Source organism: Acinonyx jubatus, chromosome E1 (assembly GCF_027475565.1).
Source record: "Acinonyx jubatus isolate Ajub_Pintada_27869175 chromosome E1, VMU_Ajub_asm_v1.0, whole genome shotgun sequence".
NCBI classification, from domain to species: Eukaryota; Metazoa; Chordata; class Mammalia; order Carnivora; family Felidae; genus Acinonyx; species Acinonyx jubatus.
In genome coordinates, this window is record NC_069397.1 from 11,791,879 (window position 1) to 11,819,492 (window position 27,614).

The following is a 27,614-nucleotide window of genomic DNA, read 5'->3' on the forward strand; positions in this document are numbered from 1 at the left end:
CCATAACACAGAAGCTAATTTTTTTATAATTAGAAGTAACCTGCGCCTTAGTGACAGTACCCGCTGTGAATCCGAGATGCTTTGTGCTCTTTCTGACCTGTGGGGTGGGCTCCACTCTTCTGCAGTCTTGAGACCAGGGCCGGACTTTGCTACATTTTCTTCCAGAAGGATTTTCAGTGAAGCTGCACAGCTGCCTTGTGATTATTCCCAGGGTCTCTCTGCAGAACTCTGCAATTTGTCTGACAGGGCTCACCAGTTAAGCCCGGGAATGGTGTGGAGTCTTTGTAAAGTATGAGAAGCCTGAATTAGAATTTAGTCCTTAAAAATGTCCCTCTCTTGCTAGCAACATTTCACTTTCTTAAATGTGTCAACTTTATAGTCTGTCACATTTTCATTATCAAAAAGAAATCTCATGAGTCATGTAAAAAGTTGCCCCTGCTAGGCTTTGGGGGGGGGCATGTGGTCTGTTGTGGTAACTACTCTGTTTTGCCGCAGGAAAACAGCCACAGTGAGTCCCAAGAAAAGGAACACAAAAATAGGCTGAGGGCTGGATTTGACCCTTCGTCAAAACCCTCAAATTCTCAAGCTCAGATTAGTGCCGCTTGTGGACTACATCATTTCCACTTACTTTTACATGTGACTATACTAAGGAGAGAACAGTTATTTCACAGAAATTTTCCTTTTATCAGCATAGCAAATTCCAGACTTTTTTTAAAAAACAAGTTGGACAACTTCTGATTTACCTGGATGTACATTAAAATCACCTAAGATGTGTTTGAGAATCTTAGTAGCTGTGAGTCATGACTGTTTAAAGAATAATTCTCTCGTGGGCTTCAAAACGAATTCATTAAAACACCACATTATTTTGAGACCGAAACTATGGTATTTAGGGCCTGGTCCTACTATATGCAAACCACATCCTGGCCCCTCCTCTGTCAGTGTTGTCTCCACTTAACGCCCGCCTTATTCTTTCTGATTCTAGGGCTAGAACTCTGCATACCGCATTTCTTTTTTTGCCAGCTAGAGGCAGACTGGAAGGCTAGAGAGGAAAAAAGGACAGGCTTCCTACTGTCTGCTTCCTGTTGAATAGTAAAACCCCAGCAACAGCTCTTCGCCCTCGCAAGGATGGTTCAGCGCAACAGCGAGGCCCAGGCTGTGATTCCCATGCTCCTAGAATTAACCTCATCACACCCCTGAAGAGATTCCAGAATCGGAAGGCGGGCCTCCCCCACCTGCCCCCATAGCCCAGTTAGTTCCACTGGGCACCTCCCACCTTCTAAATTCTGTTACTGCTAGTATCTTCCCTCTGTTCCCCCAGCCCTGAGGGTGGGATCTTTCCTGCAGTTACTACCTTGGTGAGACATTTTCCCCCTTTCTCCAATACCTAGCTAATGCATCGATTAAATTATTTCTGTTAAAGAAATGGGTGAGTGGTTTCTCTCTCTTGACAGGAGTTACCTTTGAAAATCTTGGGTCAAGGAGATGCGTGGCCTCATTTGTTACTAAGAGAATGTAAGGTTTCACACATGCTGCCTCTGAAAAATCTGGAGCCTGGCTATGCCCAGTGTCTTGGTTGAACAGGTATCAGAATCTGTTTGCATGAATAGTTAAGCTGAGTTCTTCTCAGCAGCAAATTACTTTCTGAACACGTTTACTTATGGATACCTGTTGCCTTTTGATGGTGCCAAACAATGGTGAGTTTGTACCTAGGGAATTAAGGCAGTTCTGAGGACCAGGGATATAGCCTTGGGCTGGTGTTCATTGATGGACCTACCAGTTTTTTGAGGAATTTTCAAGTTTCATCTTTTCACGGTGATATCGGTGTTAATAAATACTCTGGATTAATGAGAACGATTGCCCTCAGATTTCAGTACCTGCTTCATGTATTTGTTTCTATGTTTCTATTTCCTGCAGTTACTACCTTGGTGAGACATTTTCCCCCTTTCTCCAATAGGTGCCAAGTAAACCACCCAAAGGGACAACATTTAGCTTTTAATACAGGCTTTCTTAAATGTGTGTGCTTGATCTGAGTGACCTCAGATTTGGGATCTTGTAGTAGAAGGTATTATTCAAAGAAACCTCTGGTTGCACGTTTTTGTATGGTAGATGTTTTCTGAGCCCGATAATGATAGCGATGAGCAAGCAATAAAGTGGGGGAGGAGGGCCTTCTGCCTTGGATGGACGGCGCCTCCTTTGTTTAGTAAATTGAAACTCTAAACAAAGCTAGGTGATAGTACTGTAACGGATGCCTTAGTAACAGTAATGCCTTGCAGTCTAATCAGGGACAAATACTTGCACTTTTCTAACAGTTTGGCAGAGGGGAAAGTTAAGTCTTGGGTTTTTAGGTGTGCTGAATCCTTGGTGTCCATTGGTGGACCTTGTTCAAGTTCCCTCCTCTGTTTATGCCAATGGTCAGAATGGTATTCTGATTCTCTCCCACTGCTTGCTTTACAGAGATAGAGTTTGGGTTTGTAAGTTCTGAGTTTCTGGGTTTGCGACTTGAAATGGTAACCAATTTGTAGAAGAAAACATTATTTGCACACAAGTCTGAGAAGTTGTGAAGGGCCCAGAGAAAATAAATGACGGCAAATCAGGTATTTATGAATAAGAAAAATCAATAGTATCCTTTTAAGGCAGTTGAATCAACGATGGTAAGCAGAGACAAACTCCTATCTGCATCCTTTCCTAAAATCAGAAGTTGAGACAAGAGAATTTCTGTTAATTGTAAAAGGCATTTAACAAGCCTGGATCCATAATGACCTGGTAAAGTTTATCAGACATAAAGAAGCCACTTGGCATTTAATATTTAACCAGCAGCTAGTATTAGGTTAAAACACAAAAAGCTAATCAGTTGAATTCTGAGGGGAAGGGTTTCTTAAAAGGTTTCTGAAAGTGCTATGGTTAAAAAAAAAATGCTAAATTAACATTAGCGGCTTTTTTTTTTTTTTTAAGAGAAAATATTACACTATTAATAGTTCTTGCAACTAGCTGGACACCTTATACGCAGAGTTAATTGTCTAATAACCTAACACTTCAAACTGACTTAGAGGCTTTGCATGAGTTCCACCTTCAGAACTCACTGTTTGCAGCCTTTCGACAGCCCCCCAAACTTAAACACCTCTGAGAACACAGAAAGTTATTTTAGATGTTGGACGAAAGGAAAGCTTAGATTATTTTTATAACAGAGAATCTATTGTAATACCCTTAAAATAATGAGATGTGATTAAAAATATTAGATATGGGGCGCCTGGGTGGCTCAGTCGGTTAAGCGTCCGACTTCGGCTCGGGTCACGATCTCACGGTCCGTGAGTTCGAGCCCCGCGTCGGGCTCTGGGCTGATGGCTCAGAGCCTGGAGCCTGCTTCTGATTCTGTGTCTCCCTCTCTCTCTCTGCCCCTCCCCTGTTCATGCTCTGTCTCTCTCTGTCTCAAACATAAATAAACGTTAAAAAAATATATATTAGATATAATTGCTTACAAATGAAACACACTTCTTCCTGAAACTGAAAACTGATTCAGGGATATGGTGGTTTGACTCATAAAGCCCAACTGTATTCTATAGCCATATAAGACCATATGTTGGTAAGGGCATACCTAAAACCTCTATGAGGAATTTCACAGTGAGAATTTGTTCAGTGGTCTTGGTTTGGTGGTTCAATGGTCTTGGCAACTTGTGTCCCCAAAGCACTCCATCAGTCTGGATGATGAGCTGGTCAATACCTAGTCAGTCAAGCCTTTTGATTAGTAGTAGGAAGGCAGAAAAGCATCAAGAAATCTTTAGTTCTGATTGAGCCCATTTCACTGGTGAGAAAACACGTTCTGGACTGTAAATGCCAGGACCCAGGAAGAGGGGCAGAGGGAGAGAGAGAATCTTAAGCTCCCCGCTGAGCGCGGAGCCTGACGTGGTGCCCAGTCCCATGACCCCAGAATCATGACCTGAGCCAAAAATCAAAAGTTGGACCCTTAACTGACTGAACCACTCAGGCACCCCCATAAAATTCTTATTATGGGATAGAAGCTTTGAGCTTAGCATGGTATTTCATTTCGTTGAACATTGTTGGGCATTATTGCCTGCTTTGCTTTCTCACTGATAATGTGGACTACATTTTCTGGCTTCCAAGATGTCTCTGTCAACTGAATGTCCTTGAAAGTTTGTACTGTGTGGCAGCATAGTTTAATTAATCTTTGGCACAATTCATTGAGGCAAGGAATTGGCATGTAGTTGTTACTTTTAAACAGATTTATAGGTTTGAGAAAGCACCTCCAGAAGATGTAGGGGGTGGTTCTGGAAAGGATACTTAATGACACAAATGGAGTCCAGCTATAGTCGAATGCACACTGAATTGCATTGAAAATGGCAGTGGTTGAATAAACTGTCCTCCACTTGGCACAGTCATTAGCCTATCATTATGAAAATAAGGATAATCTGAGCTAGGTGGTGTCCTCCACTAACAAATCGAGGAAGTTAATTCTTCAAATCAGTTACAATACAGAAATTTGTTGTTTCTTGGCTTAAAACCTGTCTAACCAATGTCAGTTTCAAGAATAGCTACCACTTAGAGAAAAAATGGGAAAAAACCCCAAAGATTACCAAAAAAAGGAAAAAAAAAAGCATTTTCCTGGCTTTCTTGAAACAATAGAATATGCAAGCAGCTTATATATATGATGTAATATATATATAATATATAATATGTAATATATTAATCTTGTAAAATAAAAATAGTCATGGTAACTGAAATTTTTGGAAAGGATTGTAAATTACTTCCTTATAGTGTGGAAGTCAGTTAATCAGATTTGTATTTAGCATTGCTGCTATGGTAATTTTTCAGGGTAAATCCTGTTCACTTTGACAAATGTTGGCAACGATGTTTTCTTTTAGAAATTGGAAAGGCACAGTCACATGAGGTGGCTGCAAACATTTCTTGCATCTTTCCACTAAGGCTTTCAAAGAATTCCGCAAACTCAATAAAATTCAAGTACCTGAAATTAAAAAAAAATTTTTTTACATTTATTTATTTATTGTTGAGAGACAGAGACAGCACAAGCAGGGGATGGGCAGAGAGAGAAGGAGACACAGAATCCCAAGCAGGCTCCAGGCTCCGAGCTGTCAGCACAGAGCCTGATGTGGGGCTCGAACTCACAAACTGTGAGATCATGACCTGTGCCAAAGCCGGCCGCTCAACCAACTGAGCCACCCAGGCACCCCTGAATTAAAAAAAAAAAAATGTTTATTATTTTTGAGAGAGAGAGAGAGAGTGAGTGGGGGAGGAACAGAGAAAGGGGGACAGAAATCAAAGCAGGCTCCAAGCTTAACCAACTGAGCCACCCAGGCACTCCTCAAGTATCTGAATTGTTGATGGCAAAAATAAAAAAACAGAATTCCAAATCAGTATATCCTTGTGGGTTTTCTGTTATTTCCCTCAAAAATTATCTTGTGACTTACTAGCCAATATATTCAGTTTGTGCTGTTCAGTATCAAGAGGAACTGGAGCGGTAGATGAAGTAAACATATAAAGGCAATGCCTAACCTCGTAACTCCCATAGTCCTTCATCTTTTATCACACCACTAAAAGAAGACAGAAAACAAATTGTAATTTTGTCTCTGTCTTCTAACATGGAAATTCAGAGAGAGAAAGAAATGACCCGGCTACTTGAAATAACACAACCACCTACTTCTACTTCAAAATGGTTCATGCTTTTTCCCCAACACTTGAGACAACCGCCCTCTGGACACCCCCGGCGGCAGTCACAGGGACCAGGATTCCGCCATAAGGCGCCCAGAGAGGTCGGCGGTCTCTGGACCGGCCCGGACACAAGGTGGCAGCACCATCTCGTAGGTCAAACCGAATTTCCTGCGGTTCAGGGTGTGATTCACATCCCTCTACCTCTTCACTTTAAGGACCGATGTGACACCTTGCACTGATGGCCTTAAAATTAATCTTTGAGTAGACAGACTCAATAACAGGCACCCGGGTCTTAAAGATATATATTGCTTAATAATTGACTCATATTTTTAAAAAGCCTGGATGAATTATAGTTCGGGTAGGTGAGTGGGTCACGCACATGCGCACTCAAGCCGCACCCCACCTCCAGTTACCGAACCGGCCACAAGCACAGCGTCGCGCGCTTGCCCACGGTCATGTGACGGCCACCTCCCGGCCACCTGCCCGCACGTCCCACCGAAGACGGGGTCCGTCGGCAATTTAATAAAAGCCGCAGGTGACACTATAAGACAGTACTCCGCTCTAACGTCAGCCATTCTCTTTCATTTTCTCTTCGGTGTGGACCGGGAGTACTATACTAAGCTGGCTATATTTTTCCTCAAATCTCTTTTGAAAATGTTTTTTAATTTTAAGCATCCTCCCCTCCCTCCCCCCGTAGTTTCCTCCATTCGCCGGGCCGGCGCGGCTGAAACCATTCCGTACTTCTCGGTGGGGGGAGGCGCGGAAGCCTGGCGGCGAAAGACGGGGGTGTCCGGCAGCCGCTTCGGGTTCAGGTCAGAGCTCGCGTGGCCGGGCTCGCGCGGTCTTCCCGAGGGTGCGGGCTGGGTAAGACCCCGCTCGCGTCGCGGTGCAGAGGCGCCCTCGGCCGGCCCGCACGCCCCCCCCCCGCGGGGGTGGGCGGATGGTCCGGTCCGGCCGAGTCACGCGCCTCGGGCTGGGCGCCGCGGCTGCAGCGGCCGCTGGTGAGTGAGGCGGCCGGGGTCCGAACCGAGGCTTCCCCTGCCGGCCGGGAGGCGCGGGGACGGGCGGGTGTCCCCGCGGGCCGACGAGCTCGAGCAGGGGCGCAGGGCGGGTCCTGTGAGGAAGACGCCGTCAGGTGCGCCGCGGCCCGGGCGCCGGAGCTGGGCTCGGAGCTCTCTCCGCCCCCTGGAATTCAGCCCCGCCGCGGCCCCCGGGGCGACCCGGGCCCCGACTGCCCTTGCGGGAGCGAGCCCCGGAGCGGTCCCCTGGCTTGTCCAGGCAGTTCGAAGAGGGGCTGTCGGGGCTGCTTCGTGGAACTTGAAGGGAGCCTGGCTTCCGGGAGGAGGGTGGTGGCGGCGGGAGGGAGTCCCTGGGGGCGGGGAAGGGGAATGGGTCCGCGCCTGTGGGCCTGGGAGAAGCCTGACCGCCTTCGGGTTAGCTGCGGGGACCCAGCCGGGCTCTGAGTTGCTGTGCGGTGTTAGTGATCGGAGTGGCCGGGGGCCAGAGTGGAAGGGGTTGCAGAGAACCTGAGATGTGGATGGAGGCGGGGCGGGGTGGGGTGCGGGGCAAATCCACGAACCGTAAAGGGATGGGGAACGTGACATGGGTGCAGACCCCATCAGCGTCGTCGGTTTATTCTCCAACGTTAGAGATGCTGCCGGGAGACTGCACTCTTGGCATCCCTCCCACCCGGGTTTTGCCTTCCTTCTGGTTTAGGGAAGAGGGTGTGTCAAAATTCTTTTTTCCTCAGGCTGGCGTTCTGAGGCGGGCACTCTGATGAGCCGATAGGCCTAGAAGGATGGTAGAAGAGCACATTTCCCTCCAGTTTGGTGGGTATAGTTAGATGCGCCCTTATCACCTGGGAAGAATGTTTCCCCAAGAATTGGCTCATTGTGGGTTGAGGTCCCAGCTATTGGAGGCAGAGGGCAAGGGTTCGCTGAAAGGAGGTACTGGTTCTCCAGCCCGTGGTGTCCCGCCAGAGTGGCCCTAGGGGCTCCGTGTCACAGCAGAGAAAGTGCTGGAGGCATTGGGTTACCAACATTGTTAGGAAGAGATTGGGAAATAGCGGCAGGTGACTGTGTGTGCCCTACTGGTGTCACACATCAGGACACTTCGTAAACCAAAAACCAGGTGAAGGCAGTGGGAATAGGAAAGCCACCATGGTGTGACTGCGCTGGAGCTGGAAGTCATCCCCTGTGGGGCTTTTCACTTTGCACCTGCCGAGATCCAGCTGCTGACCTAGTGAGACTCCCCTGTGGGAGACTAGGTGGAGAAGCCGCAGGGGATGCTGATGGTCATTACTGGCTAAGAGCTACTATGATACTGGATTTCTTTGCAAAGCCCTTTGTGATCCTCTGTGGTCCTATGAGAAGACCGCAGAAAGCGGGGATGAAATAGGCCCAGGGCCAGCCTCAGCCACTGGGGGAGGGGGGCCGTGGGAAGGGCCCTGCCTCCTCCAGTTGTTTGGATTCTTTCTTGGAATATAAAGTGGAAGAGATTTGGCCAGGGTGGGGTGTGAGCGCGTGTGCAGATTTCTGCCTCCTTGGATTCCGGAAGGCTCGCTGGAAGCGAAGAACTGTTAGGCGTACTCAAGCCAGTTTGTTTTCTTCAGTAAACATCTGATGAGATTGGAATTGGAGAATGAATAGAGAACTGATCTCCTGCTACTCAGAATTCTGCTGCCGCGTGCAGTGGTTAACCTGAGAGGTGGGGGTTCCTCTGTTTCTCAGCTTTAGGGTGGTGCCAGATGAGGATAAATAAGATATTGGACATCACCTGGCAGGTAAGAGCTGGAGACGGGCTTTTTCTGTGTGACTTCAGGGCCAAGTGGTACCTCCCTGTCTTCCACTGGCTGCCTGGCACCACGGTACTCCTGATAGGAAGAGTCAGAAGTCTTGTCCTCTTGTCCGACAGGACTGCTTTTCTTTAAAAAAACAAAACAAGGGGGTGCCTGGGTGGCTCTGTCCGTCAAGCGCCTGATTTCAGCTCACGTCTTGATCTCACGGTTCGTGAGTTCGAGCCCTGCGTCGGGCTCTGTGCTGACAGCTCAGAGCCTGGAGCCTGTTTCAGTTTCTGTGTCTCCCTCTCTCTCTGCCCCCCCCCCCCCCCCCGCTTGACTCTATCTCTTTCTTAAAAATAAATAAACATTAAAAAATAAAAACAAAATAAAAACCAAAGCAAAACCAAAAAGCTATTAGTGAGAATCACCCAGGCTGACCATGGGTGCTGGGAAGTAGCTTAGCAACATCATCTCTGATCTTTCCTTTCCATTCGAGGAAGAGAGAAACTTGTAGGTCTAAGGTCTGAAGGGTTGAATTGGCATGGTGTGGGTGCTGCTAAGGCAGTCCCCTTGTAACCAAGGGTAGGAAGGATGATGACCTTATATTTTTAAATATTTTGTATTTTTAAAAAGACATATTTCTATCTAAAGAAATCCTTTACGAAATATTCCTGTAGAGGTGTAAAAGTTCAGCTCACATTTTGGCTGCAAACCCAGCTTGCTGTCTGCTACTGCTCAAAGGGCAAGAGGCCCGCGAAGCCATTCAGAGCCGTGGGCAGCCCCACGTCTTCTTCTGTGATGTTCTGATTTTAAGTTGGCGGTAACTGCTTGCTTTTTGTGTATCACTAAGTCAGTTGCTCTTAGAATTCACTGTAGTTTTTTTTTTTTTTTTCTTCACTAGAAAACGTCAGGTCTTAGAGCTGAAGTATGGCCGCCCTGCCTGACTCATCTGGAAATGGCCTTGCACGCTGTTGTGTAGGCGGGACAGTGGACGTGTGACTTTGCCGAGTGTAAAGGTTCGTGTGGATGCTCTACACGTCGGGTGAAGCTTAGCCAAGTGCCGCTTTCATGCGAATGTTTTGCTGGAAGGAACCTTATTTCTCTTCCCTTTTATCTCTCTCAAGGAAGATGTGGCCTCTTTTTCCAGGGTTAATGCCTCTGCCTTTGGGTCTTAGTACTAATTTTCTGAGGTTCTTACTCCATCAGTGGTCACCTCACCACCCCTTTCACAATGGATTCTTAAACCATCATTTTCCTTAATCTCACCAGAATGAGCCTGGTGGAACCCCTATTTAAATTTGGCTTACTTGGGTCTCGTGCCACTAGGCTCTCAGACTGCTGTTCCCATGGTTGTGCTCTTGAACCTCTCCTGCCCATAGAGATCCTCAATGAGTTCTCCACTTCCTGTGGCAGCAACTGCCCCCTTGTTACGGGCAGCTCCCAAATCCCCTGTCCAGTATTTTAATGTGGCGCCTACTGTGCGTGTCGGGAACTGTTGTAGATACAACCTCAGGCTGACTCCTGTCGCCACTTAGGGAATGTTTGTACAGGGAAGCACAGTGCAGAGGAGGGGAGAGTGAGGCGGTGGGAGTGAGCGAGTGTTCTGGGGTGCTGGTTCGGGAGGCCTCTCAGCAGGAACGTGCCAGGCAGAACGAAATGGTGAGGATGGGGAGTCGGGTAGAGGTCTGTGGAGTGGCTCGGGGCTCCCTGATGGCGCGGTCTGGAATCTCCACGCAGCTCTCAGGGTTTTCCAGCTACATGTCCTGCTGTCTCTCTAACCATGTCTCCTCTCCCACTGCCACTTCCCTCTGGGAGGTGCCCCAGCTCTCCCTACGTGCCAGGCACGTAATCCCCGTCTGATCCCCGTGCCTGACTCACATCAGCCCAGCTGATCTTCTCTCCAGTTTCTGTTTTGTGTTGGCCTCTGCCATTCCCACTGTAACATTCGAGCTCCAGCCCCTCCCTCAGGGACAGGGGCAGGGCAGGGGCAGTAGTAGTCGTGGCAGCTGAGAGATTGTCTGCGAGATGCCAGCTGGGTGGCAGAGTAAGCGAGCTGGCTGGAGAAGGGAGGCTGCTGGGAGGGCGTAGTGACGGACACACCACGTGGGGTTTTGAGGACCCTGTCACCCAGGACTTGCTCACCGCCCCCCATGCATGTTCGCACTGGGTCTGCCACTTTGTCTCCCTGGGTTCAGCTTCCTGGGCAGGTGCCTCTGACTGGCCAAGCCTTGGTCATGTCCATGCGGGGGGATGAGGACAGAGGATGTCTCGCCTTCTTCGGCTCCGTGATGGGGGAGGGGGTCCCCAAAGAGAAGAGGGTTTAGATCCTGGCCACTGGCCACTATGCTCCTTTACCATATTTTTCATCAGAACCTATCAAAGGCTCTCCAATCTGTAGATAATTCCAGTCTTTACTAAGGCCTAGAAGGCTTCCTAAAATCCACCTCCTCCTCATCTTCTGCCTTCATCACCCATCTCTGTAGACAGACCCCTAGTCCTGCCCCCTCCGCCTCCACGGCTCCCTTCAGCTCTCACTCAGCGAGCCCTTGTGTCCAAAACCGCATCCCACCTCTCCAGCACTTCTCTGCCCTGGCCTTGCCGTACTTTCCTTCCCAAGGCTGGCACCGTAGGACAGCAAGCAGTCTGTCGTGTGTCCCTTCCCTCCTAAGGGTAAGCTCCGTGAGGGCGGTGGCCTATCACCCAGCACAACTGCTATTGATTGAATACACTGAAAAAGTGTCTCCTCCAAACCCCACTGTTACTTATTTGTGTCACGTTTGCCCCATCGTCACTCGCACGTGTGTTCTCTTCCGTGCTGTCTACTCTGTAGCCCTGTCACAGCTGTAACGAAGGGTTTTCTGTGTGATCCTTGAATTACATCCTCCTTCCTCTGTTGTGACTCCTGGTCAGCACGGACCGAAGACGTGGTTTTTCCCATACACCTGACACAGTGCTGGGTGGGTGACCCACCTCTGCTGGCCAGGAAGCCTGTCGGTGGTGTCTCCCCAGTGCCTGTGCTCCAGAGGAGTTGGCAGGTTCTGTAGTGTGAACACAGGCTGGGCACTGATGTTGTTTCCTCTCTTCCCCACCCCCCATACACACAGGCCCCCTTCTGTCTCCAGGACACCATGAACGCCATCGTCGCTCTCTGTCACTTCTGTGAGCTCCATGGCCCCCGCACTCTCTTTTGCACCGAAGTTCTGCACGCCCCACTTCCTCAGGGGGCTGGGAATGGGGACAGCCCTGGGCAGGGCGAACAGGCCGAGGAGGAGGAAGGTGGCATTCAGATGAGTAGTCGGATCCGCGCTCACAGCCCGGCGGAAGGGGCCAGCGCGGAGTCCAGCAGCCCGGGGCCCAAAAAGTCAGACATGTGCGAGGCAAGTGTCTCTCAGGGTGTTGGAGACGTTTCTTTCTCAACAGGGACTCATGCTGTGTATTTGACCTCCTGGAGAGTGGGCAGGACACCCTGTGGGACTAAGAGCAGTGGACGTGACCTCACGGAAAGGTGTGAGCACGGACCGTTCTTTGTGGGCCCTGTGGAATATGCTTGTTTCTTCTCATGTCCTTTTAGTTCTTTCCCTTCACCCCAGCGTTCGCTTTTTCAGCCCTCCCCTCTGCTGCTCATGTCTGCATGCCAGCCCATCGTAGGCTCCACTTCCTTTAGTCCAGTATTCTCTGGAAGTTTTCTCGTGGGGTCCTGGCTGTTACTTCTGGTGTCATTTTGTGAGCTCTGGGGAATGAGGTTTAAGTTCCCTCAACAGGCTGCTGCTTTGAGTGACAGCTCTAGGTCGGGACCTGAAATCAGAGGCAGTGTTAGACCTGTCACTGCAGTGTGAACAGGAATCCAACTGCATGAGCTTGGTTCCACTGCGAAGCAGGTAGCATGCCCAGGATTGCTGTGTTTATTGCCGGAAACACCCGTGAGGAAGCAGAAGGTGGGGAGAGCCTCGCTGCTGTGAACAAGTCTGACAGCTGTGAAGAAGGAGGAAGGAAAGAGGAGGGCTGGGCAGACAGAGTCCTTGAGCTGGAATTGCCATGTCCTGCATCTCCCGGGAGGGGCTTGCCTCCATACCCTCTTGTGCAGTCTCAGGGTGGGGAGAGCCTCCGGGATGCGTGATCTCGGCACCAAGGTGGTGGTGGCTCCGGAGGGGCAGCAGCTGGGGCCACCAGTCGATCTGCTCCACAGCGCACGATCTGAGCTTGTGTTCTCAGGCTGCTGCAGCAGCTTGGAAGTCTGGCAACCTCCTGAGGCCCTCACTAAGTGGCTATGTCAGGACCAAGGACAGAGGCTGGCACATAGTATGTGAGCCACTTTGCAGCCCCGAGCCTCAGCTTTGCCTTCTGTAAAATGGGGATTCTCACCGTAATTATCTCATAGGGTTGCGCTTTGGATTATATGAGGTGATGTATGCAGAGCTCTTCATAATACCTGCTACGTAAGTGCTCAGATTAGACCTCTTATTCACACTCTTGATGATCGTTGTGATCTCTCTGTCCTGGTTTTCCTATTCAGGAAACATTTGAGATCTTCAGATACGTACTCTAGAAGCCAGTTATTTTTATATGAAAATCGATGGAGTCTTTTGTTCCCATGTGCACAAGAAAGTTTGTTACCTGCTTCCTAATTGGTTCTCTTTTCCTTCTGGGGGGCAGGGCTGCCGGTCACTTGCTGCAGGCCATCCTGGGTATATCAGCCATGATAAAGAGACCTCGATTAAATATGTCAGTCACCAGCACCCCAACCACCCCCAGCTCTTCAGCATTGTTCGCCAGGCCTGTGTGCGGAGCTTGAGCTGTGAGGTGAGCACCATGACCCCAGGGGGCACTCTGGGGATATCACACACATCCAAGGTGCCCCGAACAAGTTCAGTACTGGTTACAATGAGGAAGACAGAGTCCTGCCCTGAAGAGGACGTGGATCAGTGAGTAGGAGCACAGAGCAGCCCCAGGTCTCTAGAACGCCAGAATAGGTTGGGTTGGACTCCAGTATTCTAAATGGTTGCTAGCTTATAATTTCAAGCAACAGACTTCTGTTATCTGTTCATTCTTGGTGAATATATTTCTAAGATATTAAGTATTTCTAGGATATTTCATTTACCATATCACATATCACTTTTTTATCGTCTCTGTCACGATTACAAGCCTTAGTGGTCACCGTGTGCTCTTAGAACCTGCTGAAGGGTAAATCAGTTTGTTCCTTAGCTATACCCCGCTGCTGTTTTGATTTCAAGTCTTAGTTCAAGTCTTTTGATTTCAAGTTCTTAGTCTATGTTTGTATCTGTCACGAATTCATAATCCCAGTTGTAAAATTTCCCTTTTCCATACTGACTTGAGCAGACACACTGAGCGCCTCTCTGTTTTCACTTACGGTCGCTGTGTGCCTACCTTCAGCTCGTTCCCTCTTTTTGATTTCCTGTTGGCTAATCTGCTAGAAGCAGATGATTGTGCCAGATAGAATTGTGTATAAAGTAAGAGTGAGTATGTCATGAGGGAGACCTAACTTTTCTCCTATAAGCGAAGTATGCAGATTTCATTGAATGGACCCTATGGTGACTCTTTTGACCTTCTCCAGTATATTCCAGATGAGTGACAATGGCAAATTTGAGTCTGGAGTATTTACAATATTTGAATAGGAGTTATTTATGGCTCAAGGTAGAAAAAAGTCATGAACCTACTTGCCCTTGCAATCCATGACAACGAATGTGATCTTTAGACAGTTTGATCCCAGGAGCAGATGAAAGCAGTTTTCCTGTCTCGGCCCCCACCTTTCCCACTCTTCCTATGACAGATGCTGGTTAATTAGTCCAGAGAGATAAGTCTGAGGAGGAGGATTTGACTTTGTGTCACCAAAGCCAGCACAGGACTGTGTCCTGCAATGACTGCTGATTTTCACAGGTCTGCCCTGGCCGTGAAGGCCCCATCTTCTTTGGAGATGAGCAGCATGGTTTCGTGTTTAGCCACACTTTCTTCATCAAAGACAGCCTGGCCCGGGGCTTCCAGCGCTGGTACAGCATCATCGCCATCATGATGGACCGGATTTACCTCATCAACTCCTGGCCCTTCCTGCTTGGAAAGATCCGAGGGATCATTGACGAACTTCAGGGCAAAGCACTCAAGGTGACCCCACAGAAAGAGTGGGTGGCAGTGGGGGAGGAACTTCACGCCGACAGGGTGGGTCAGAGCACGGGCGGCTGTTGCTCTGTCTGAATCTTCTGCCTTCAGACTCAGGGCTGGTGATGAGCCTCACCGTCAGTCCTGCTTGCTTTACTGGGCTCTCTGGAGTCCGCTGTTGTCCCAGTTCTCCTCCAGCTCTGGCTTCTTTACTGCGGTCGAATGCCCTGGTGTCTCCCTGGTGCCTGTGCTTCCTCTGACCTTCATTTCCGAAGCCTGTCCATTAATCGTGTTGTAGACCCACCACCAGCGTAGGCCTCTAGCTGTGGCATCACGTCTCTCAGGATAGGCTGGGTCATGCTGTGGTAACAGACAGCCCCCGGACCTCGGTGGCTCAAAGCCACAGTTTGGTTTTTTGTTCATGTTCTGTGTCCATGGCAGGGAAGTGGGGGGATCTGCTTACTGCAGTCAGCCCAGCAGGCGGAGCCACAGCCAAAGGGGAATGTTGCTCGTTTCTCTGCTGGAGGGGTAGACGGTGCTGGAGGGCCTTGTCTCTCTCCGTCATTGCCAGAACTGGGCACGTGTCCCCCCCACACCGGGTCCCTCCGTGGAAGCCTCCGTGGGCCTGGGACTGGAAATACTTGCAGAGCAACACTGATGACCACCCCCACACGTGCCACCCGAGTACTGTCAAGTGCCTAATGAGCGGGTTGTGGGAGAGGGACAGGAGGGCACTTACCCCATTCCTCTTCCTCGGGTGGCTTCTAATCAAGATGCGAAGCAAAACCATCCTGTTTGGAATTGTGAGGCTGGCGGCACTTTCTGTGCCCTTCAGAGGGGGACTGAGTTTTCAGGAGCAGGATCCAGGATGTTGGCTGTGAACGAGCTGGCTCTGGGTTTCTTGGCTGGTTTGGTTTGGTTAAAAGGCTACCTCTTCTCAGGGCATGTGGGTGGCTCATTCGGATCAGCGTCCGACTTTGGCTCAGGTCATGATCTCACAGTCTGTGAGTTCGAGCCCTGTGTTGGGCTCTGTGCTGACAGCTCGGGGCCTGGAGCCTGCATCAGATTTTGTGTCTCCCTCTGTCTTTGCCTCTCCCCCACTCACATTCTATCTCTCTCTCAAAAGTAAACATTAAAAAAAAAAAAAAAAAAAAAAAGACTAACCCTTCCCTTTTCATTTCAGGTATTTGAAGCAGAGCAGTTCGGATGCCCACAGCGTGCCCAGAGGATGAACACGGCCTTTACACCATTCCTGCACCAAAGGAATGGTAATGCCGCTCGTTCGCTGACCTCCTTGACAAGCGATGACAACTTGTGGGCGTGCCTGCACACGTCCTTTGCTTGGTAAGGAGATTTTCAGGTCTTTTAGCACCAGTTAGAATGGGTACAGTCACGGTATAGTGGTTGGGTTATGCATGAATCTGGGGAGAAAGGTTGTTGGATGAGTTCCCCTCAGTGCCTCTCTGCTGTGTACTTGTTGGCAGGCACCGACCTGGGCTACAGTCCTCCTTTCCCTCCAGGCGTCTCCCCCTGAGTGTGTGGAAGATTTACTTAGGTGGCACTCACTTCCCTGTGGTCTGTTGGTTTATTATTTAAAAAAAAAATTTTTTTTTCAGTGTTTATTTTTGAGAGACAAAGAGTGAGCGGGGGAGGGGCAGAGAGGGAGACACAGAATCTGATGCAGGCTCCAGGGTCCAAGCTGTCAGCACAGAGCCCAACATGGGACTCAAACCCACGAACCGTGGGATCATGACCTGAGCTGAAGTCGGATGCTTAATCGACTGAGCCCAGGTGCCCCTATTTATTTAGTTTTTTAATTAATGTTTAAGAGAGAGAGAGACAGAGAGCATGAGCAGGGGAGGGGCAGAGACAGAGAATGTCAAGCAGACTCCACACTATCAGTGCAGAGCCCTGCTCGGGGCTCAAACTCATGAACCTTGAGGTCATGACCTGAGCCGAAACCAAGAGTTAGATGCTTAACTGGCTGAACCACCCAGACGCCCCTCCCCGTGATATGTTTAAAATGATGCTCCCATACCAAGAGCAGTGATCACCTCCCTTTTTTGTCTACAACAATAAACGTTTCTCTCACACAGCTCTGTGGGTCAGGAATTCGGGAGTGGCTTAGCTGAGTGGTCCTGGCTCAGGTTCTCAGGAGTTTATCGGTTGGGTCTGCAGTCATCTGGCAAGCTGGTGGTGCTGTGGGCGTGGTCACGTCAAGCACCTGTTGTTTGTGAGGAGTGTGCCATTCGCTAACACCTGTCAAGTCAGGAGGAAAGGATTGCCTTTGAAAACCACCATAGTCTGGCCTCTGGCCTCAGATCGCTTCTCTTCCTTCCATTGTAAGATGTTCTCATGAAAACTCCCAAACTCTCGTTCTTGTGCAGCAGCGGCCCCAGGTGTGTGTGTGGTGGGGGGGGGGGGGGGGGTCTCGTCGTCGAAATCAGGCCCAGGTACAGATGAGGCACCTAGAACGAAGATCTTTGAGGGTGGCCCCTGAGGACCTGTGACGTCAAGAGAAAGTATCTGTCTCCCCCACCCAATGTATCGTCATTTAGGGAGGTTTTCAGACAGACCCAAAATAGAATAAATAGTCTAATGAACTGCACACCCTCATCATCCAGCTGTAGTAGTTACCAACATTTTACTGCTTTTTCTGTCTCCTCACTTTTTTCTGGAGTGTTTTCTTTTTGTTTTTTTTGTTTTTTTTTTAATTTTTTTTCTTTTAACGTCTATTTATTTTTGAGACAGGGAGAGACAGCATGAATGGGGGAGGGTCAGAGAGAGAGGGAGACACAGAATCTGAAACAGGCTCCAGGCTCCGAGCGGTCAGCACAGAGCCCGACGCGGGGCTCGAACTCACGGACCGCGAGATCATGACCTGAGCCGAAGTCGGATGCTTAACTGACTGAGCCACCCAGGCGCCCCCGGAGTTTTTTCTTAAAGCACGTTTTAGTTGTATCATTTCAAACATAGAGCCATTATCCAGCAAAACTGGCAAATTCCATCGTATCATCCAGCCCAATCCATGTTCAGTTTTCCTGTTTTGCCTCAGAACTGACCGTTGAAGTGGGGTCGGGTCACCCCTCCACTTGCACATTGTTCTCTGTGCCTCCGCCACCGACTCTCCCGTGCCTTTTGTTGGAGGACCTGGGTCACTTGTCCTGCAGAATTCTTGTTTTGGATTTGGCTCAATGTAACTGCAATGTGATCTTTTATTCCATATTCTCTGTAAACTAGTAGCCAGATCAAAAGGCTTGCCTGGCTTCAGGTTCCGTTTTTCTTCTGGCAAGAACGCTTCACAGATGGTGCTTTGTTCTCCAGGCTCCTGAAAGCGTGCGGCAGCCGGCTGACTGAGAAGCTCCTGGAGGGCGCCCCCACGGAGGACACCTTGGTCCAGATGGAGAAGCTTGCGGGTGAGCCGGGAGAGCCCGTGCTGGAGGCCTTGCCTGTGGTGGCTGGCGGGGGCCACGTCATAGCCTCCAGGCCCTCCTCCGTCCTCATGAAGGGGACCCAAGGATGGGAAACCGGGGGGAGTATCTGCAAGGGCTTGCCCTTTATTCTTGGGTGTTTTTATCGTGATTTCCTGTCTCATTTTTGACAGTCCTGTGAAAGAATCTACTGCTCTGGGCAGGTTGGGAAAATCTGCTAGTTGGGGTTGTTCGAGGGTGGAGAGGACGGATCGATTAAAGGTTTTCTTGTCCCTGTTTTACAATATCCAGGTGCTTGGTCTCTCTAGACAGTCTCTCATTCTTTGTTCTTTAATGACAAAATGTTATGCTTCAGCTGGACCCAAGGTTTCTGTCAAGGATGGTTCCCAAGCCTTTCCAATGTCTGGGCAGTCCTCCCCAAGTTCGTGACCAGATCTGGGACTCAGGGTCCTGGGGGTTTTAAGTAACTCCCCAGGTGATTCTGGTGCGCTGTGCACCAGCACAGGAACCTCTGGTCTCAATCCTGGCCGTGCTTTTCCCTCGGAGGTGATTTGATTCTTGGTGATCTAGGTCCACGGCCTCAGCTTCGGGGTTGGGTAAACCAGACTTGTGATGTATGTCGTGTGTGATGTGTTACCAGTAACACTTGACGTGCTTCAGGTTGTGTGTAATGGACCTTAATGAATCGGAGCTGGTTCTTCCTAGTCAGGTGACTTCGCACGCACTTGGATTCCAACATGCTTCTTTCCTGAGTGGGAGAAGGGGGTAGAGTATCAGCAGGAGCAGGGCAAGCTCTGAAAAACAAAGCCGTTCTGTCCGCCTTCGTGTCCTCGTGGATCAAGTCGGGCCCAGAACCATTTGCTACTCTGATTAGAAATTAGAAATTTCGAGGCTAGTGAAGATGGCAAGGGTAGTCTGTTGGTGAGAGTATTTACACAGAGAGCCAAGCAAGTCCATCCGAGCTTGTAGGAAGGATAGACATGCAGGCACACGGGGCTGTCATGTCTTGGACTGTAGTTTAGCTCCGAGCACACACTTGGATTTGGACAGACCTGGGGCCAGATCCTGGCTCTGCTCCTGTCGTGTTCTGTGTGCACAGATCAGGCCTCTTCCCTGCAGGTCTCACTCGGAACACGGAATGAAGATGTCCTCATTTGTGACAGTTGTCACACAGATTAATGGAAATAACAAGTATTTCTTTATCTGTAAAATGAGAATAGCACTGACCTCAGGACACTTGGAAGGATGAAGAGGAATAGCGTGTGGCCACCCCCAGCATAACACCTGCCTGGGGAAGTGTTCAGTGAATGAGCTGTCAGCTTGCTCAGCATTGCATTTTTCCATGACCGTGAGCAGCTCCTAGTCTTGCAGGTGCCTGCTTCCTAATGCAACGTGAGGCTTTGAGCTAACTAAATAAGTAAGCAGACCAACCCTCCCTGCTCACCCCGGGGCTCCGAGAACAAGATGTATGAAAGCTGGCCCAAACCAGAAATCGGGAGATGCCTTGTGCTAAAGCGGACACTACCCTTTTGCATCCAGGGAATGAAGGGATCCAGGGGCAGCATGTTCATAAATGTCTGTGTTGTCCGCCTTGCAGACTTAGAAGAGGAATCAGAAAGCTGGGACAACTCTGAGGCTGAAGAGGAGGAGAAAGCCCCTGTCGTGCCAGACGGTGCAGAAGGGCGGGAGCTGACCAAATGCCGAGCAGAGTCTTCCTTGCTCTCAGACTGTGGAAACTGGCAGCCCCGAAAGCTGTCTGTCTTTAAGTCCCTTCGGCACATGAGGCAGGTAGGCGGCAGAAAAGCACACCCCCACTCAGAAGCTCTAGAGAAGAGCCCAGCCCCCTCATCCAGCACGCTTTGTCCTTCTGGCCCGTCGTGTTCGAGAGCTGGCCGGAGTGTCGGTTAGGAGTAACCAAAAAAATCCTTGATGGCTGGCTGAAGACGGCAGTGGCCGTCTGGGGTTTCTTAGCCACAGGATGTGTGCTCCCGTTTTAGTGATGATGTGCATGTCTGTTTTAAAGAAAGACCTGCGTGGTTGGCTTTCTCACGGTTCTCTCATCGTGTCATTCTGGAACCTTTTAAAGGAAGTGAACGTCACTATTGATTTGCCTGCAGCCTAGACGCTTTGTAAAGTAGAAATGATGGCCCTTCTTACAAAAAATTGGAAAGAACCCAGATGTCCAACCAAAGGAATTGCATCCAAATGATGGGATGTCATTAAACACAAAGAAGAGAGCAAGCAGTGTATTGTGCAGGGTGGTAGGTGTGTTTATATGCGGTAGCAGAGACGGAGTCTCACGCAACACTATTGACCATGGTTATATTTGGTCATACAGGAGGAAGAGGTCACAAGATATAAAAAAGTCCCTTTTTATACTTTTCTGTGGCTATTTTTACAGTGAGCGTGAGTTTTATCAAAAGATATTTCTGTTTTGGAAAATGGAGTAAGGACTCATTTAATGACAGATGCTCCGTGGGGCTGGATGAGGAACAGTCACCCATCAAAACCATGTATTTGGCTAAAATCATCCTTGTCGATTGCTCGTGTAGTTTAAAGTTGGAAGGAATCTTAAATTCCATGGGAAGTGGGAGTATTTTTTGAAGCTGTAAGAGTCTTCTAAAATCTCTAGTATTTCTAGCCTCCCTTTTTATTTTTTAAAGCCATGCTCATAAGCCATAGGATAACAGACTGAATTCTCCTAAAATGCCAGTATCAGGGAAGTTATAAAAAGTCGGGTGGAGAGAGGGACTGTTCTGGCTAAAGTAGGATAAAGATAGCAGGATAAATAAAACAGTCGTGATCCTTAAGTAAATCCTGGATTGAAAGAATAGCAACTATAGAGGATATTGTTAGAGGTTTGGGGATCCAGATACTGGGTTGGTGGCACATGCATGTGGGGCTTCTGGGTGTGGTGTGTACTGGGTTGTGTCGGAGAGCCCTGTCCTTTCTGGGTGCTCAAGTGTCATGCTGCCTGTCCCTTACTTTCAAATGGTTCAGCAAAATAGTGTATATATAGAGAGAAAGTGAATATTGCAATTCTTTGCCTCAAGTGTTTAAAAATAAAATTGGAGAAAAGATCTCAAAGTGTGCAAGGGCTTTGCGGTTAGGCTTTCAGGTGCAAATCCAGAGGCTTCCTGCTGCATCTTCCCGGCTGCAGGCTAGTTACCAGCTCTTCTCTCTTGACCCATCTCCCTTCCCTGTCCAGAGAGCACACAGATAACTTGAGGTGCATGGAAGAAAATTCACAGAGAAAACCCTGAACTGTATCTTTCAGGTCCTGGGTGCCCCGTCTTTTCGCATGTTGGCCTGGCATGTTCTCATGGGGAATCAAGTGATCTGGAAAAGCAGAGACGCAGACCTTGTCCAGTCAGCTTTTGAAGTTCTTCGGGTAAGAGGATTTTTTTCTCTTAAGTATTTTGTAGCAGGACCGGGTTTGTCTAGTGGGCTTTTTTTTTAAATCCTGACTTTGGGTGTGAATGTTAAGAGGCATTAATGGCTCAGTGTAAAGGTTTGTGCCTGAATCGAAGATATGTGTTGTTTTCTCCACTGTGTAAAATGGCAGCCATCAATGGTTGTTCTTTCCAGTGGAAGGAGTCTGTGCTACCCTGATAGATTGATAACTGACTACCTTATACCCCATCCCCAAATCCCTCCAAGAAGTCACGGGCATGGTTCACAGCTACCAGAGAAGCAGGTCTGGGTCACCACATGTTCCTGGGCACAGAACATTCCCAATGAGTCAGATGGGATGCAGGTCTACCATGCTGTCTGTGCCCCAGTGGCGCAGAGGGCGCCAAGGCGTAGGTCTGACTCTGATGATATTTAAGTCATCAGAAACCTGGTGCATGCCTCACATCTTGCTAGGCCTTTGAGGGCATAAGATGAATGTGACACAATCTATCAGAAAGCTTAAAATCTTTTTGTGGGATGAGGGAAGAGACAGAAACCGAAGATCGATAGATTAATACCACAAAGCAAGAGGTAGCATAAGTCCTGTAAGACTGATTGCCGGAATAGGAGTCGGGGCCGTGTGGGAGACACCCCAGTGGGGCTGTGTGACCAGGAATGCCTTCTGGGAGGAGAGAGGCTTGGCACTGAGATGCAGAGGGCGCTTGGGGTGTGGGTGATGGAGACAGGCAGTGGCGGGGGACATTCCAGCTGGTGTCAGCCTGAGTCACTGGGTCCTCTCTAGACTATGCTGCCGGTGGGCTGCGTCCGCATCATCCCTTACAGCGACCAGTATGAGGAGGCCTACCGGTGCAACTTCCTGGGGCTCAGCCCCCATGTGCAGATCCCCTCCCACGTGCTGTCCTCAGGTGCGTACCTTTCCCGTCTGACCCGAGTCCCTGCGCCTTAGGGCACACAAGCAGAAGTGGGTCTCCGCCGTGGACGTGACGATGCTGCTGGCTCGAAGCAGGAGGAGCAGCTTTCCCGGCGGCTCTGGGCGTCGATTTTCTGTCCGTGAAGCGGGTGAGGGTTGGACAAGGCGGCCTCAGAGTGAGGGTGGCTTGTCTGGATGTGTTCTCGGTGGAGGGCAGGATACAGTCCTGGGGGTGGGCACAACACACATGGCTGCCAGGCTCTCGTCATGCCATTGTGCTGAGTTGGTGATGCCAACAGGATTCCGGAGACGACGACTCTTTTACGTGCCTTAAATCCATCCTTGATGTTCTTGAGTACAGTGGGGCTTGCTCAGCCCAGCTCCTCCCTCGGTGCTGGCAGGTTCCCTCCTCCGGGCAGAGCCAACAATCTAGTCAGCGTCCTCGTCTTTTGGTTTGGGGACTTTAGCAGTCGGCGTGGGTGTAAATCCCAGCCTCCCCAGGCAAGCCAGGGGCTTCTCTGAGCACCCGAGCACACCGATGCAAGGTGGCCAGGAGGTTGACGGGCGGAGCTTCTGGCGCCCAGCAGTCCTGAGCTGCCGCTGCAGTCAGCACCCGGGCTGGGTCCTGAGTCCCTCAGACGGCACCTGTTTCTGGAACACGGGTTCCTGGTGTCAGAGATGGGCTTGAATTTCTTCACCACTACTAACTGTATGACCTTGAGCCAAACCGCTTTGTTCCCCTGTCATAAAATGGGGCTAACAGCGGGATCCTGCCACAAGGGCTGTTTGGCGTTAGCTGAACTGAGGTATGTAATCAGTAGTGACTGTAACATAATGCGTTCGCTGAGGCAAGAGTTAATGCTTAACCTGTATTCACAAGTACACTAGAAAAGGCTTTAGATGCCCAAGCGTTAGTCCGGGGAGGTGTTTCTGCTCTGTGATCCGAGATGACTCAGAGTGGCGGCGGGAGGCAGGTTCCCCTAGCGGTGCGTTTTGTGTCGCTGCAGAATTTGCTGTGGTCGTGGAGGCCCACACAGCCCCTCGCTCCAGCCTCCACCCGGTCGGGTGCGAGGATGACCAGTCCCTCAGCAAGTATGAGTTCGTGGTGACCAGTGGAAGTCCCGTAGCCGTGGACCGAGGTGGGCGCTGCTGAGCAGGGCTTCCTTTCGCAGGGGGAGCGGGAAGGAGGGTGAGGCTGCCTCTCGCTCCCCATCGCGCTGACGGCCCCGCCCTTGTTCCCAGTTGGCCCCACCATCCTGAACAAGATGGAAGCTGCTTTGAGCAACCAGAATCTGTCTGTGGGTGTGGTGGACCAGTGCCTCGTCTGCCTCAAGGAGGAGTGGATGAAGTGAGCACACGCCCTGTCGGCCCCCAGAGTTGGCTTTCCCCGGGGGCGGGCTGGCAGCCAGCAGCAGTTATATTCTGCTGGCGAGAGCCAGAAGCTGTTTCCAGAAGAAGAAGCTGTGGCCTCTGTGAGAAGTGGGGTAGAATAGGAGTTAACGGTGTGGGTTCAGATAGCATCTTCGCCATTTAGTCTGTTAGCTGGGTGGCCTCGAGCAGGGTCAGCGCTCCTCGTCCCCATGCAGGTCCTCTGTGACATGGGAGTGACACGTGCCTCCAAGAGAAGCAGTTATTTTTGCTGCTTAATTAACTTTAAAAATCTGAAAGCCAGATAACAGACGTTCCCTTTCTGTTGAAGCTAACTAGTTATTCCGTTAGTAATTTTTCCTTAGTAATTTTCTGTCAAATTCAATTAGACCTTGTCCTGATTTAATAATATAATGAAGCTTGGGAGCACTGAACTCCTTTAATGAATTTAAAGAAAATGTGCGTTTTCCCCCATCCTGAGGCCCCAGCCATGTGACCCAGGGCGGAAGTGCGGGGCAGGCGAGAGGTCCTGGGGTGTGCAGGCGCCTGCAGGGCTCTGGCTGGTCCTGAAGCCGTCCGGCCTCAGCCCAGAGCCCTGGTGCGATTATGCTGTGGTGTCTGAGCGCTCTGTGTTTGATTTTCTTCAGCAAAGTGAAGGTCCTCTTTAAATTCACCAAGGTGGACAGTCGGCCCAAAGAGGACACGCAAAAGCTCCTCAGTATCCTTGGAGCATCCGAGGAGGACAATGTCAAGCTGCTCAAGTTCTGGATGACGGGTCTGAGCAAAACCTACAAATCGCACCTCATGTCCACCGTCCGCAGCCCCACGGCCTCAGAGCCTCGTAATTGACCCCACCGTGGGAATCTGAGCCCACGTTCACCTGAAAAGCGGCGATTGCCATCTTCGCCGCTGAGCTCAGAGACGGGTCTCGGAGGGCAGTCACAGACGACTCCTGTTTCCTGGTAAGGAATGGAAACTGTTGGGGCTGAACTTTGCCCTCTCTGTGGGATTTGGGCCTGGTGTAGTTTTCAGTACCATGCCACAAGCCAGGTGGATTGCTCCAGCTCTGAAGGGGGCACAGAGACACTTGGGACACTAGGTCCCCTGTGTGTGTGCACCTCTGTGAGAGATGACCAAAGACAATGTGCATCTCCTGTCTCTCAAGGATTTCGATCTCAGAATTTATAGGGAAAACACGTGAGGCCAGTCCCAACTTGGGTATTTTGGCCACAGTAAAAAACCTCTCTTAAGGTTAATGTTTGAACCTTTCTGTTCTGAAACCCAAGACTTTTCCAGGTTTTATATGTCTTCGTGTATGTTTTGCTACAGTTGTGACTTTTCAGGGTCTGTGCCGATCCTCAGTCATTGTTAGTGATCTGGTTTTGAGCTCTAGGAATGGCTTTTGGGGTGGAATGGATGTTTTCCTCATCTTTGGGCCCTCTGGGGTTCATGTTCTGGAATCATGTAACTTCCAAGGCTTCTGGCCATGCTCTTGGGTGGTTGCTTTGGCATTTCCCTATAGCTTGAGGACAGGCCCTGATCTTTTGTTTTTACACAAAGATGATACTTTGCTGAAATGTCAGATGGAGCCATTTGTCTTGCCTGACTCACTGGATGTGGAGTTGAGGAACCCACCACAGTTCTCTCCCATATCACTTTGCCCTTTATTGATTGCTTCTTTAAACATTTACATTTGGCAGCAGGTAACAATTTTCAGAATATGGTGATTTAAGAACATTTTCTCATGCCAGTGTGCACCTTTAACAAGGATTCATGGCTTGGAGGGATTTTCCAGCAGTTTTGCTGATTTGTTTATAGTTCTTTGCTTAATTTATATTTAACATGGAGACTAAGTTTATATGACTAGGTATCTATCGTGCAAGAACATTGAAACACAATAAAGATGTATTTTTTTAAACTGTTGACTACGTGGTCTTGTTGGTTTGATACCTAGAATTTTCTTGGGATCAGTCACAGAAAATATCATGGCTAAAATCAAACCTGTGTTGATAGAACCATTTTGGAACTCTGGAGTCTGTTAAAGACTTGCAAATTCTAGAAGACTTGGACTGGACATTGTGGTCAGTTTTGATCAATTTCAGCTCGTAGCACAGAAGCACTACCATCCCCCAACCCTAGCCACATAGGTGTGCAGGTGTTCCTGGAGCAGCCTGCACACACCATAGGGGAGCTATGGTGAGTAAAAAGGACCCTAAACTACAACCTTGGAGAATCTGTGCTCTGATCACTCATTGCTGCTTCAGATCACAGGTGCAAAGAGCCTGGCTGCCAGAGGACTTAATGGTCTGATGCCCCTGCCCCCGCTTCAGTTTGTGTGTGTGTTTCCCCTTTCAGGAGCCAGATGATAAAATAGGATGTTTAGAAACAACTGCATATACAGGGGAAATTAGAAACTGTGCATGCCCAAGGAAAGGCTCAGAAAGACCTGAGAAAAGTAGAAGTTTATACCTCAGTCTGATCCTTGGCAAAGAGTTTACAATGATAGAAATAGAAGACAAAAAGCAGTAAACCTTGGGGAAGAGGGAAGTATCTGATTTTCACTTATCACATGATTAGATTTAAATGTCCAGCGTTCAACCAAAAATCACAAAGCATACAAATAAATAGGAAAGGATGTCCCATCCAAAGGAAAACAACAGAATTGGTCCCTGGGAAAGACTTTTAATGGCAGATATACTAAACAAAGTCTTTAAAACAATTCTCAAGATGCTCAACTAAAGGAAGATGTGAAGAAAGCCAAAAAAAAAAAATGTATGAGCAAAATGGAACTATAAAGAAACAGAAAACCTAAAAAAACCAGAGTTCCAGAGCTGAAAACTACAACTGCAATGAAGAATTCACGAGAGTGCCTCCAAGGGACAACTTGAGCGGGCAGAAGAAAGAATCCATGAACTTGAAGATAGAACAGTGGACATCAGTGAGGCTAAGGAACAGAGAAAAATTGAAGAAAAGTGGACAGAACCTAAGAGAACTATGGACACTATCAAAAGGATCAACCTGCACATTGTGGGAGTCCCCTAAGGCAAAGGGGCAGAGAACATTCAAAGAATGGCTAGGAGTGCCTGGGTGTCTCAGTCAGTTGAGCGTCAAACTCTTGATTTTGGCTCAGGTCATGATCAAAGAGTCGTGGGATTGAGCCCTGTGTTGGTCTCCGAGCTGAGCATGGAGCCTGCTTGAGATTCTCTCTCCTGCCCCCCACCTCTGCTTGCACGTTCTCCCTCTAAAATAAAATAAAAAAAAAATTAAATTAAATAAAAGAATGGCTAAAAAGTAACCAAATTTGGTGAAAGATAGGAACATAAATATATAAGAAGCTCAGAATCTCCCAACTAAGATGAACCCAGAGCCACACTGAGACACATTCTAATCAAACTTCCGAAAGACAAAGAGCAGATCTTGAAAGCAGCAAGAGAGAAGCAAATCATCACATATGGGGATCTTCAATGGGAATGTATACAGATTTCTCATCAGAAACGTTGGAGGCCAGAAGACAGTGGGCCAATATAGTCAAAGTGCTCAAACAAACAAACAAACCCCCCTGTCAACCAATAGTCCTATCCAGCAAAACTGTCCAAAAGTGGGGGAGAAATCAAGACATTCCTGGATAAAAGAGGAGGCAGTTTGTGATCACTAGAACTGCCCTACAAGAAATGCCCACAGGAGTTCTGCAAGGTGAAGTGAAAGACACCATCAGTACCTCAAAGCCATATGGAGAAATAAAGATCTCAATAAAGGTAGATCATGAGCAATTGTAAAAGCTAATATTGTAGCAATGGTATGTTAACTGTAGTCTGTTTCCTGCATGACTTAAGCACACCTAATAATGTAAAAGTTAGTATTGGGGTGCCTGGGTGGCTCAGTTGATTGAGCGTCCCACTTTGGCTCAGGTCGTGATCTC

At 49.1% G+C, this 27,614-nt stretch overlaps 1 protein-coding gene across 6 annotated transcripts; it reads left to right on the forward strand.

The window, feature by feature from the left end:
• The first annotated feature begins 6,622 nt into the window (after positions 1 to 6,622).
• On the forward strand, positions 6,623 to 25,618 carry FLCN (folliculin). Of its 6 annotated transcripts, none has more exons than XM_053212698.1 (14): positions 6,644 to 6,683; positions 7,433 to 7,511; positions 9,363 to 9,477; positions 11,566 to 11,838; positions 13,115 to 13,261; positions 14,357 to 14,578; positions 15,756 to 15,916; positions 17,897 to 17,988; positions 19,601 to 19,791; positions 21,281 to 21,394; positions 22,199 to 22,322; positions 23,335 to 23,466; positions 23,570 to 23,675; positions 24,343 to 25,618. In XM_053212698.1, exons 4-14 carry the CDS (start codon positions 11,590 to 11,592, stop codon positions 24,542 to 24,544), a joined length of 1,740 nt encoding a protein of 579 aa, XP_053068673.1. In that variant the 5' UTR covers positions 6,644 to 6,683; positions 7,433 to 7,511; positions 9,363 to 9,477; positions 11,566 to 11,589; the 3' UTR covers positions 24,545 to 25,618. The 6 variants fall into 6 exon arrangements, with proteins under 6 accessions (XP_026903599.1, XP_053068673.1, XP_053068674.1 ...); XM_053212699.1 differs by having other exon boundaries at positions 24,374 to 25,618; XM_027047797.2 differs by lacking the exon at positions 6,644 to 6,683 and adding an exon at positions 6,742 to 6,817.
• Positions 25,619 to 27,614: the final 1,996 nt, after the last annotated feature.

Excerpts from the sequence above, each read along its gene's own strand:
- FLCN (XM_027047798.2), top strand. The coding sequence starts at position 11,590 with ATGAACGCCATCGTCGCTCTCTGTCACTTCTGTGAGCTCCATGGCCCC. Across the intron at positions 14,579-15,755 it reads TTCAGGGCAAAGCACTCAAG|GTATTTGAAGCAGAGCAGTT; the intron begins GTGACCCCACAG and ends TTTTCATTTCAG. Across the intron at positions 17,989-19,600 it reads CCAGATGGAGAAGCTTGCGG|ACTTAGAAGAGGAATCAGAA; the intron begins GTGAGCCGGGAG and ends TCCGCCTTGCAG.